This window comes from Hyalella azteca, unplaced genomic scaffold (assembly GCF_000764305.2).
Source record: "Hyalella azteca isolate HAZT.00-mixed unplaced genomic scaffold, Hazt_2.0.2 contig16457, whole genome shotgun sequence".
Classification (NCBI taxonomy): Eukaryota; Metazoa; Arthropoda; class Malacostraca; order Amphipoda; family Hyalellidae; genus Hyalella; species Hyalella azteca.
Window position 1 is genome coordinate 1 of NW_025946280.1, and position 13,382 is coordinate 13,382.

The 13,382-nt window shown below is 38.9% G+C and overlaps 1 protein-coding gene across 1 annotated transcript; it reads left to right on the plus strand.

The window, feature by feature from the left end:
• Positions 1–20: 20 nt before the first annotated feature.
• On the plus strand, positions 21–9,742 carry LOC108680101 (TGF-beta-activated kinase 1 and MAP3K7-binding protein 1). Its single transcript, XM_018168860.2, has 10 exons — positions 21–482; positions 3,022–3,191; positions 3,530–3,751; positions 4,034–4,149; positions 5,262–5,368; positions 5,726–5,879; positions 6,420–6,519; positions 7,164–7,309; positions 7,717–7,831; positions 8,710–9,742. Exons 1-10 carry the CDS (start codon positions 383–385, stop codon positions 8,962–8,964), a joined length of 1,485 nt encoding a protein of 494 aa, XP_018024349.1. The 5' UTR covers positions 21–382; the 3' UTR covers positions 8,965–9,742.
• The last annotated feature ends 3,640 nt before the right edge of the window (positions 9,743–13,382 follow it).

The window sequence follows — 13,382 nt, forward strand, 5'->3', positions numbered from 1 at the left end:
GTCGTCTAGCTACCTTATAGCAAGTGAATTGTAACTCATTAAATAAGAAACTGCCAATTGCCACTTCTCATTGTGAAAACTGTCAACAATCTGAAGATGGTCACCTGTGAGAGTGAAATGAGGCCAGAGATGGTGAAACTTGAAATAATTAATCATTGATGAGTCCAGGTGAAAGAAGTGGTCAACGTGTCTACTTCCTCACCTTCAACCCGTAACCACCACCAAGACTCGAAAGAAAGCAAATTGGCAATAGTAGGTTGAGCCGTAATTACGTTTCGTATGGTTTGTCTGATGTTGTGGCCTGTGGGTTATGCAGACTAAAAAGCTTTTGCTAAGGACATTACAGCCTGCTGGAAAACCCCGTATTTTATATTGAAGAACTATGCCATCTCCGGTCAGACCTGCGCGCTTAGATTTTGGAATAAGTGGCTATGCCAACAACGACATATGGACTGATGGCTTACCTATCTGTCCGCTCTCAGGTAATAATGTGATTGATATTTTATTCTTGACCAGTTTAAAAATTGTAGTCTTAATATGTTTTGTATATTTGAGATTTTGAGTTCGTTTTAACATTAAACTTTATTGACCATAAGTTGAGTGAAGTTTTCTCATCTGATTTAATAAATCATTTAAGATTGGAAAACTCTTGAACTAGTTGAAGTAATTACAACATTTTTTTGCCTCTATATTTGCATATTTCCAATGAATTTGAAACCTAATGGCAAACAAGGAATTTTTTACTCAGTTCAGTTCAAATTGGCTGATACACTTCAAATTTTTGTTCACTAACCTTAACCTATCATTCCTAATTTCCTATGGCTACCTGGCTTGCTATGGGAGTAATTAATTGAAGGTAAACAAAAAAACTATCTTGTTTGCCTCTATGATTTTGAAATCTCATGGCTTAATTGTGCATTTTTAGAAACAAATATATGGGAAATGATTCATTTATCATCCATCACTTCAATCAGTTCAATGCTATTAGCCTGCCTAGCCTAACTTGTGTTGCTATGCAGCTATAGCTCTTGTGTTGCTGCCTTGCTGGCCTTTAATAGAAATAACCTATTTTGTTAATAAAACTGAGATAGGCCTATAATTTTCTAGGCCATAGTGGCATAGCACTAGTATGGAATATATCTACTTGGCGAGCCGCGACTGAATTTTTCGAGCCGTGGTTTTATGGATTTGCCAGCCGTGATTCCATTTCTACGAGCCGTGATTCTATTTCACGGTTTTCACCGAGCCGTGAATTCCATATCTCGGCCATGAAAAGCCATTTACGAGGTTCGAATGCAAATTTATTTACAAAGTTTATGCACGTGTTACCCCAAATCTCTAATTTTACCCTTAAACAGTCAAACGACAACAATAAAATTTGTCTCTACTGTAAGTTCAGCACGTGTTAATATACAGTCTGACTGCTTTGACATGACCGCAACTATGCGCGATCTTCAACAAACGTTTTGTTGATTTGTTTACATTACGATGTTTATGTTTTTTCTGCAAGATATTTTTGGCGGAAACAGTAAAGCAATGCGGATTGCGGAAGTTGAAAATTTTATGAAATGACATGTTTGCAAAGTGCAAACCGCGATTTTTTAATCAAACAAAAATTTATGACATTCGAGCCGCGAGATTTCATACCTACTGAAATTATATGATATTAGAGCTGCGATATTTCAGACAAAAATAGGACTTTTCCAGACTAGGCATAGCAGAGAATCTGAACTCTTCTTCTATTTCAAGTTCATTTTTGAGTCCTAAATAGAGACCAGTAAAGTATCATCTATATCAGCATTATCATACCGGTATATAAGATATTGGATTGAATCTTGAGTACCTGGTAGATACCACTATGCAGAGGGTGGATGCAGCATTGCCAATATATGGATTTTTAAGCCCAAAGCGTCACCGGCCATTTTAAAGATGCATTGCTGGGTAATTTTTAATGAAAACCCATTTACGCTGAGTAATGACGAACTATTTACAAGCCACGAACTTATTTACAAGGTTGCATGCACGTGTTACCCCAAATAACTAATTTTACCCTAAAAACAGTCTGATTGTACAGCAAGTGTCAACTGAACATGTAATAAAGCAGTCTGACCGCTCTAATGTGACCGAAACTATGCAATCGAAAAAAACGTTGTTTACTTTTTTTGCAGGAACTCATCGCAACTGATTTCCGGACAAGCTTCGCTGCATCGTAATCCATCCAACGTACCGGAAACCTTACTTTTTTTTCTAAATAGTTGGCCGAAGTCTGAGAAATGTATTAAATGCAAGAATTTCAATCTAAATGTGTCGGCAAGATCTTCTGAAGGCAAAAATTTGGCTACTGAAGCGTCGCCAAAGATCTTGCAATATTCATCCACTCTCTGCACAGTGGAGTAGATATGGAAATTGAAAATTTACTGTTTCTAAAAAAATGTCTGGTTTGCTTACTTTGCTACTATAAAATCTAGCATGATTGAAATGAAATTTTTCACTGACCATAATTATATGGTTACATTGACAAGTTGAGTACATTAGCTGCTTTGCTGAGTGGCAACTGGTAAGATATGTCTCATTGATGATGAAGACTAAAGGTAGAGGTGTATAGCGTAGAGGGTATCTCATGAGCTCAAATATCTTCGGTTTAGAAGAGCTCTAGTAAGGGGCCACAATCCTATGTACAAACAATGAAAAGATCCAAGATCCATAGTAGCTATAGCAATCATCGTAGATCAGTATGTCATGCCTGATGCCTGTAGTTCTGTTTGGTTGTTAATCCAGGTTTAAATTTGGAAATATGTACACTATAAATTGGTTACTGAGAGTTGAGACAAGTTTAACTTTAGAAGTATGTACCTACTAATAAAAATGTTGAGCATCAATACCACTTATTTTTTAACTGTAAACCAATTTTCCATACCAATTACCATAATCTTAGCATCATTAAAGGCTTCCTATTTGATTATAATAAAATATTGGTCTATCATATTCTATCAATGTCTTACATATTTGTATATTGTGCAGGAGTGGGCATGTCAGCAAATCAGATGTATCGTGAAGATGGTACCCCTTGTTCAGCGCATGAGTATGAGGATCGCAGTATCCACTTCTGCTTAGATAGAGAGAACCAGACTTATCTGTATGCTGTCTTTGATGGGCATGATGGTGCTAAAGCTGCATATTTTGCATCACAGGTAATAATGAAAAAATGATCAATCATTAGTGTCATTCAACACAGAAAAATGTAAATAATGACATCTTCCTTAAGGTTTGCTACATAATGTTATTTTATGTATATATAATTTGGTTATTGTATAATTATTTTAAATTATATTATCAGTGCAATGTCTATAATATATGTCTATAATATAATATATGTCTATAATAAATATAATTTTCAACAATACCATAGTTCATGGAAACATTGAGTAAGGCGATGTCCATTGTAGTTTAAAATATTTAATTCACAATTTTTTAGGTGCTTGAGCTGCATTTTTAAAATCTAAAGTGAATTTTTGTTTCAAATTTGTAGCGGCTTCCAGCTGAATTGAGCTTTGAACAAATTACTCCTAAAAGCAGCAGAGAAAAAGTAAGAGAAGTTTTTGCCACAGCTTTTCATGCTGTTGAGGAAGCATTTTTAGAGTCCATTGACCACTGCATTGCTGAACGCACACAACTCTTGGACAAAATTCCTGAAGACATGCCCCAAGTTGAAGCAGCCAGGAAGTTCCCTGAAACCCTGGACCGACTTCAAGTTAGTAATCTATGTATACGATATACTAAATGAGAAAATGACATTTTTATAGGAGGTTCACCTTGAGGCATGATACTTTGTAATAAATTGCTCTAACATCAACATATGTAGTGCACTATTGCATAATGTGTATAAATGACTGCTAATTATCTGTTTTAAGGGTGATTCAACTACCTATATATGGTGTAGAAAGAGTTTGAATCGTTATCTTGCACTTGGGAACATAATATATTACCTGAATAGGCATGTGATAATTGATTCATGCAATGCCTTCTCTCATAGGAACTGGAGAAGCAAATTCGGTGTGGGACCACAGCTGTTGTTGCTCTTATACACGCAGGGGTGTTGTACGTGGGAAACCTGGGCGACTCAAGGGCATTGCTCTGCAAAAAAGACAAGTTTGTATATATTAAGATATTGCTGGGCATTTTCATTTAATTTTTTTCTATTTAGGGATATTTTAGGCAAATTACTGTGGTACGGTATCACTGATAGGTTGGTAAATTCCCTCGCGAATCCCCGCCATCCTGAATCCCCGCCATCCTGAATCCCCGCCATCCCGAATCCCCGCCATCCTGAATCCCCGCCATCCCGAATCCCCGCCATCCACCAACGCACCGCCATCCTGAATCGCCGCCATCCCAACTCACCGCCATCCCAACGCACCGCCATCCCAACGCACCGCCATCCTGAATCGCCGCCATCCCAACGCACCGCCATCCTGAATCGCCGCCATCCCAACGCACCGCCATCCTGAATCCCCGCCATCCCAAAGCACCGCCCCATTGATGGCCCCATTGTCCATGCATTCAGTTATTCGATTTTTTAAGTTCCATTCAACTCGCTGAAGCATATTGACGGGTAGGTATGTTGTCGATGGCTTGACTGGTGTGATGCCCCCCATAAAAAAACACGTAAGAATCTATTTCCGATCAGGAACCTAACCTGAAGGGCGAATACGGAACTAAGTATGGAATGCTTGTTGAGTAGCAATAATGGAACGGCCATTAGAAAAGTAAGTAGGCCTCGACTGCAAACGCACGCTGTCCACTTGTCCAATGCATAGTTGCAACTGACTAGGCGGGACACAAAACATGTGAAAAGCTCCCCCCCCCCCGTCATTTTACTAAAATATCCGCCTGCTTGGCTCGAAATACAAAACAGGAAGTTTCAGTGAATCACCCTCTATATTCTGAATCGTTTTAAGAGCTAATGATCTTCTCTTGCTTTTAAATTGGATGTAACCTTTTTTCCATGTAGAGTGTTTGGTTGACATGGATGTTGTCCCTGAGACATGGAATAATACGTTCTTAGCGCAAAAAAATATAACTCAGTACTCACTGCGACAGAGAGCGCATTTTCTCGTCGACGAAAACTTGAGGTCACGGACGGACGGACAGACAGACGGACATGGCAAGCACAATAGTGAATTTTTTCCATAAATGAGAAAATGCGCTAAAAACTGTGAAAACTGTCGTCCTGATTGTACTGCCTTGCACCCGCTGTGCAGGTGCGGCGTTCTTAAGGTGAAGCAGCTGAGCCGCGACCACACGACCAGCAGCCACGAGGAGCTACAGAGACTTGCTGCTCTCGGCCTGCACAAACATAAGATAGAAGGTGGGGTGCCTTCTGGCTGGTGGAAGTGAAGGTGGGGTGCCTGCTGGCTGGTAGAAGTGAAGGTGGGGTGCCTGCTGGCTGGTGGAAGTGAAGGTGGGGTGCCTGCTGGCTGGTGGAAGTGAAGGTGGGGTGCCTGCTGGCTGGTGGAAGTGAAGGTGGGGTGCCTGCTGCTTGGTCTATAATGAAGTCTTGGAGAAGTGCAATAGCCAGCTAACAATATTAAACATTTCTGGGCTGTATTTAATGTTGTGAGTTCTTGAGGAGCCTCGAAGAAATGTAATGAAATAATATATATTACGTATATGCCTATAGAAGTATAATTTCATCGCACTAATATGTAGAACATTATGATAACAGGCGTTCGACTAGGCAACCATGAGATCACGCGGTGCATCGGCAACTATTTCCTAAAGGGCGGCTACAAGGAATTCGATATACTCAGTCCTGCGTCCGCTGAACCTGTCATTTCGGTGCCTCACATCGACGTTGTTCCGATCGACGACTCGTGCAGGTGTGAATATCTACCATGTCTTTCTATGCTTACATTGAAAATTGATTATTGATAATATTGAAAACTGCCTACTCCATGCCTTTCTATGCTTACATTTAAAATTGATTATTGATAATATTGAAAACTGCCTACTCTGCAACAACGAATTGTTCATATTGAATGGCTGCAGAATTCGATAAGATGGAAGTTTGCTCGGTGCTGGAGAAATCTGTTGCCGGTTCTTGATGCTTTGCTCTTGTTGGATCAATACATTGAGCCAAGTTCAATTATGTGTGTATCTGCTTTATATCAATATTTTCAACTTACAATATAATTTTCATCTATTATTTTATCGAGACTTGGTGGAATTGTGAGAAAATTAGCTTAGCATGAATAATTTTGCAATGAGGGTTATTATTGTTGCTTCTTTTTGAATATGTATTTCTTTGTGCATTTTTATATTGAATAAATTTATTATCCAAACAGCAGCTAACGTAAATTCCTTGCAGAAACCATCGAAAAATGATTAATTAAAAATTCTGCTTTATTTATTTATTTTAGCTTCTTATTGTTGATGAGCGATGGCCTGTACAAGAGCTATCAAGAAGCGACAGGCTCCCAACAAGTCAACAAGGAGATCGCGCAGATGGTTGTTGAGCAGGTATCTTTATTTCTTTATGTAGAGTAATTGTATATAAATCTATTGCATATAATATTTATTTATAACTATTCTTCTTTATATAACTATTTATCAATAAATCTGCTATGTACAATATCATATATGATAGTTGACTCTCTGTAGACTTGTATAGTTTTTTTATCTTGACGTTCACTTTTTTTATTCTCAATTGTGGAATTTATAAAAATCACTAATTTTTTATTTGTATTTTCTCCATTTGACATGCGTGTGTCAGAACCTGATTTGTAAATTTGTGTCGCTTTTTCACGCTATCCACTTGAAAGTCGAGCTAATACACGTTTTTTAACTTCAAGTTTTCTCTGATATAACATTTAATCTCTGTTCCAAGTTACTTCCCCGAGTTATTAACTTTCTGGGGCCCCGCTATCAAAAATTGTTACGAGTTCGTTTTACGGCGCTTCAAACTACCAACTTATCACAGACGAGAAATCTGCCGGTATGTGTACTTAGGCCGCTATCTGTACTCAGGCTGCAACGTGTCCTTAGACCGTTTCGTGTATATGGCCGCTACGTGTACTTAGGTCGCTACGTGTACTTAGGCCGCTACGTGTACTTCGGCAGCTACATAAGTTTTAATAGAAGATCTTCTGTACATTGGTGATCAGTTCGTGGAGCAGGCGACGATCACAAGTGTGGCTCAGACGGTAGTGGATAAAGTGGTGCGGCTGCATCACGACAGGTACCTCACGCAGCAGAACAACTTCTCAGGACGTGACGACATCACACTTGTCATCAGGAACTTCTCCTTCAGGTGAAAACTTCTCTAAAACTGCAATTGTCCACTTGGCATGGGTTAATGTTCCACTGTTTTTTTAGCAATGAGATTAATTTTTTTGCCGGTATCCAGTAAAAACTATTTTAAAACTGCAATTGTCCACTTGGAATGGGTTAATGTTTCACTGTTTCTTAAGCCATGAGATTATGTTTTTTGCCAGGACGGCCATAGCCATCAGATGCCATTGGATTAAATCTTATAAGGCATCCATCCTCATTCAATTATCTTTCACTGGAACATGTCTGGGGTAATGTTCCACCATTTCACCAACCATGAACTTAATTAATTTTGTTATAAAACATAAATTTAAACAAATTGTTGGTTTTAATAATTTTTTTGTTTATGTATGCGCATGTAAAGTAAAGTTATAATGATGCGTGCAGACTGCGCGGGCCGTGCAGCGGTAGCCGCAGCCCTGCAGGAGCGCTAGCGCCTGGTCCCTCGTGTGCCCTCGAGCCGCCCCTTGCTGAAAGCCGAGACGCCGGGTCTTCAGAAGAGGTCTTGTACATAGTCTTGACTAGCGTGCAGAGTCTTGACTAGCGTGCATAGTCTTGACTAGCGTGCATAGTCTTGACTAGCGTGCATAGTCTTGACTAGCGTGCATAGTCTTGACTAGCATTCATAGTTTTGACTAGCATTCATAATCTTGACTAGCATTTATAGTCATAATTTTAACAGCCTTTTTTGAACAAATACAAAATTTGTTTTGGCTGCTAACAGAATCGTATAGTGTATTTATTTTCACCCTTAACAGCATTTTTGTTAGGCCATAACTGAATTTGTTTTGGATGATAACAGAAAGTTCACTGAGCGGTATGGTTCACGATGTCTTTTGAAATAGTCTAAAAACTTGAAAGAATAATGCATAAATGTCGTGTTAGTGATTAATCTAAATTTAGTTGTCAGATCGTCCGTCTGCCTGACAGCGATTTTGATTTTTGTACTTTTGTTTTAAATGCAAATGTATGCAGTTCCATCAGAATATTTAATAGTCGTTAGGATGTGGTCTTCAGGATTATTTAAGCTTGTACTTGCGGGAAAATACAAGAGAAGATACTTGATGTAAAATCATTGATTCATGTATATCTTATATGAATAAGCCATTTTTATTATTTGGTCTATTGAAGTGCTCTCTATTATGATATGATGACAAGCCTTAAAGTACTGAATATTCTGAAAAATATTCTAATTTTGTAACAAGATACTACGTCATTTCATTTTTAAATAAAAATAATGTTCCTAGACTGCTACATATACTTAGACAGCTACGTGTTCCTAGACCGCTTCGTGTAATTAAACCGCTACGTGTACTTGGACCGCTACATGTACTTGGACCGCTACGTGTGCTTACGCTGCTATGTCTTGAAATTATGCAGGAAGGCGGCGGGGAGACGGTGAGTGACGTATGCACGTCGCAGCAAACGTCTCTGCACTCGTCATCGAACGCTTCTATTTTCCACACGTCCTCCACCGAGAGCTCCGACGTGCAAAGACCAAGCCTGAACCCCCTGCAGCTTGACGAGGACGGCCGCATCGTCAGCTACGTCAGCTTCACGCCGTATTATCAGGCCCTTAGAGAGGCTAATAAGAAGGGGATAATTTCTGATACGCAGCTACAACTTTATTTATAACCACGCACAATGATCGCGAAATTTAAGGTGCACAAATAAATAATTTCATCAATATTACTTCTTGTTGTTGAAGTAATTTTTGTCTATGCGTGCTGCGTATTTATTTGAAGTGTTCTCAGTTCACTTAAACTTTATTTATTACGTGATCATCATGACTCATCAAAATACGGTAAACGCCTTAAAATAAATGAAACGCGTGATTTTCAGCCCTAGTATTCATGTAGCGGTGCATTATTTATTTGTTTAAAGAAATTTTCATCATATATTCTGGATCCGTGATTGTTTCAATGGAGAAGAGATAATTTTGTCTTACCGTCGGTTGGAAATACCTATTGAAAAAATAGTTTCTATATTAATTCTATTGGCCATACAATGAAGCTTGTTGCTGTGATTAACTTAAGCTTGCGTAACTTAACGTAACTTGTCGAATGATTAACATAAGAGATTTTTTAACCTTACTTGTAAAAAAACGAAACAACTGAAATACGATGTGTGAATAGTCCGCCGCAGAACTTGAAGGCTCCAGAGAAATATTTTCATATTTCTTCTGTATTCGCGCTGTTAGATTTTATGTTCGCATGTCGGAATTGGTCGATGCGCGGGCTTCGGCAACAGTTATTAGATTTATAATAGAATGAGATCCGCTATCAACTAATCAGCTGCGGAAAATTATTTATATTCGAGAAGAATTGTTTGATAGTAAATTCTTATTTAGTAAGATGAATGTTATAAAAAATTGCTGTGGATGATGAAATCCGCCATTATATGTATTTGTTAGGCCAGAAAATCCTAGGTATTCGTCTTCGTGCAGATCAAATTTTATGTAAATTGAATGTTTAAGTTTGCTGAGAATTCTAAGTCCCGTTTAATGTAAATTTTTATACTTAACATTAATGCTTGAATTGTTACGCTCGCGTTGTGAATAAAACCTACTTTGCTTTATAGCTGTTTATATTGTGCAAATAATAATCTTACTATACTTAACCTAATTACCGATCAAGTTAAATAGCGATTTACACATTTAGTAAATAATTTTATAAAGTGCAAGATTTACACGATTTTCAAGTAAATTTAGCAATTTCAAAAATTGAACCATAGTCATCATAATTTTTTTCACAATGTGTAGAATTTATATTAAGATTTTTCAATAAAATCTTCACACCAAATGTATTACATTCTCTTCAATGCCTAATTCATTCCTTCAAACATCGATGCAACGTACAGCGTTAGAACTTTATTGTGCATTTTCCTCCAATCGTTTTCATAATATTGGTAAATCTTATTCCTAGCGAGAACCTATCAACACTAATTACCTATTAGCACTAATGTGTTGTTAGATCGGTTTGGTAAGTAAATTTGTGTAGTTCAAGAACATAGTTATTTATATTAAATCTCAGTTTTGCCACATGGCTTAGGAATTTAATATGATCAAGCATGTCTCACTCGTGTACGTAACTCACTTGCCCACTTGCCTCAGTTGTGTACGTAACTCACTTGCGTCACTTGTGTACGTAACTCCCCCCCCCCCCCCCCCCCCCCNCTGATGTGTTTCATTAGCAACAACCGAGCTTCTCAGCGCATAGCCATCCAAACTCCACTCCAAGCAGTCGCGATACGCATCCAGCTCCACAGACTCGTTACAATCTGTAATATTTATATTCCCCCCAGATTACCCCTTTTTGTTTATGACCTAGTACAGCTTAGCCGCCAACTTCCGCCTCCATATCTAATCATCGGAGATTTCAACGCCAGAAACCCACTATGGGGTGACACAACTTATAACCAACATGGAGAGGTCGTAGAGCAGTTCTTGATAGAGGCTGACCTCTGCCTCCTCAATACAGGAGCCGGGACGAGATTCTGCTCCCAGTCGGGGGAATCGTCGGTTCTGGACTTATCCCTCTGCTCACCCGATATCGTGCTGGATCTAGGCTGGCGAGTTATGGATGATCTACATGGTAGTGACCATTTCCCGATCATCATTGATATACTTCCATGCCCTCCTGTGCATCGAACTCCGAGGTACCTGTACGACAAAGCTGACTGGGAGGTCTTCCGACGGCTCACACAGGTCCCCTCTGACAACAACCAAATCTGCAACCTTCCCATTGACCAGATGATCGAAAAGCTAACATCCCTGATTCGAGCAGCAGCTAACTGCGCGATACCCAAAACGCAAGGCACCCGAAACCGGCCAAACCCATGGTGGACGCCCGCATGCACGCAGGCGAATCTAGAAAGAAAGCGAGCACTTCGCCGCTTTCAGCGATCCGGCCTGGTTGCCGACAAAATCGCATACAGCCGAGCTAGGGCGGTGGCGCGGAGGGTAAAGAAAGACGCCCGCTCTGAGTCATGGCGGCGATATGTGTCGGGAGTTAATGCGGACACGCCCCCATCGAAAGTGTGGAACAGAATCAAGAAGATGACTGGGCGCTACAGCACACAACCATCCCCGTTTCTTATGTACAATGGAGAACCCGTCACTGAACCCCGCGCTTGTGCTGAACTCCTCGCAGACCACTTTGCTTCAGTGAGTAGCCGGGAACGTCATACGCCAGCATTTCGCCGCCATCGCGACAGAATGGAGGCCTGCCCCCTGGATTTTTCATCAAATGATCCTCAGCCTTATAACGAACCCATTACCATGATTGAAGTTGAAGGCATGCTGAAATGCTCCCGCCCAACACCCCCTGCCTCACTCGCGTACGTAACTCACTTGCCTCACTCGTGTACGTAACTCACTTGCCTCACTCGTGTACGTAACCCACTTGCCTCAGTTGTGTACGTAACTCACTTGCCTCACTCGTGTACGTAACTCACTTGCCTCACGTGTGTACGTAACTCACTTTTTTAATACTAAGCCTGAATCCAGATTATCTACACCTACGAAAAATCTTATACATATTCTACAAAAAATAATTATACCATTTATGTAAGTAACATTTTCAGGGCTCATACTAATGAATTCTTTCAATTATTTCCTTTCTAATCAATATTTCCGATTACATATATAATCTGTAGAATAATTATTGTCCTTTATAATGGCTAGTTGAGCGGAACTGTTCGTTGCCATGGCAACGGAGACTCGAGGCATGCGTTACCATGACAACCGAGACTTCTGTGTTGTGTGCCTAATCAGGATACGATACTGGCTTATCTCAGTGATGCTGTGTGATGCAGGCACCAGTTCCCTACCGTGGAACAGTCATTGTTACAACAAAGTTTTACGTATGACGTGGAATATTTTAATGACGAGTATCTGATATAATTATAGTATTTTACACGCTATTCAATAATGACAACACCAGAAGTGCGGATCACTGAATTAAATGAAACTCGAGAACTGACTTAAGATGATAGTTTGTTGAAGAACTAAATAGCTTCAATGTAAGAATTTAATGGAATATGTACTAATATGTACTGTATGCCATCCATTAGCTATATATTTGCCAACAATTAGTATAATACCTATGAGTTCACCAGGTAACCCATAAACAACTTCCTTACACTAAATTTATACATTTAAATGCGCGATGTATTAGATGATGAAAAAATTTGATTTGTGTTGCCAAAAAGCTTGTCTTAATCCCGTCTAATTTCTGCAAGTTGCCGCGGTGTATTCAATTTTTTAAAATAATAGTTAAATGTTGATTATATTCCTTCAATTGAATAAAACTTGGCACATACGCGTACACTCAACCGTTCTTTATTGCCTATGAATATCTTTCTGATGATTTTTCAAACTACAAAAATTTTCGGTCACAGAATTATAGTTCTATTATCATATTTAAAATTAATTAAATAGTGCATACCTTTCACTCCCCCCGAATTAATCATCTAAAATGGGTCTCACAGCCAATACCTAGGCAAGAATCCTTTATAGTCGTATGGGCTTAAGATAGATGCCAAGTTCTTTGTAACTTATAATTTTATGGCAAAAGACTTTCGTGCTTGTGTAATATAACTTCCAATTGAAATAATTAATACAAATATCCTAAATCTTTACACGATGGATATGCATTTTTTATTATTGTCTGAGCAGATCTTTGGTGGAACCGCATAATCTTCTTCTAATGAAAATAGACAAAAACCATTGTTCAAAGATTAAGAAATGAGAACCAATGTGCAGTCAATAACTGGGTATGCCTTACAAAGAACATTAATTCTGAATACCAGTTTTTTTCTTATAATTCATTCCATTGCGCTCCACACGTCAAGGTTTTACCTTAATGGGGCTATATGTAGAATTTACTTGAGAGCCTTCCATCTCTTTAAGAACTAATATCACGATTTCTCAGAGATTTTTTTAAATATAAAAGACTATAATTGGATTAAGATCTTTCGAGAGAAAATTTTGATTTTTTAATATAAAAGACTATAATTGGACTAAGATCTTTCGAGAGAAAATTTTTCTGGTA

Bases quoted from the DNA above. Each gene is read 5' to 3' on its own strand.
- LOC108680101 (XM_018168860.2), top strand. From the start codon at position 383: ATGCCATCTCCGGTCAGACCTGCGCGCTTAGATTTTGGAATAAGTGGC. The intron at 483-3,021 runs GTAATAATGTGA...TATATTGTGCAG, and splicing joins ACCTATCTGTCCGCTCTCAG to GAGTGGGCATGTCAGCAAAT. The intron at 4,150-5,261 runs GTTTGTATATAT...CCCGCTGTGCAG, and splicing joins TTGCTCTGCAAAAAAGACAA to GTGCGGCGTTCTTAAGGTGA.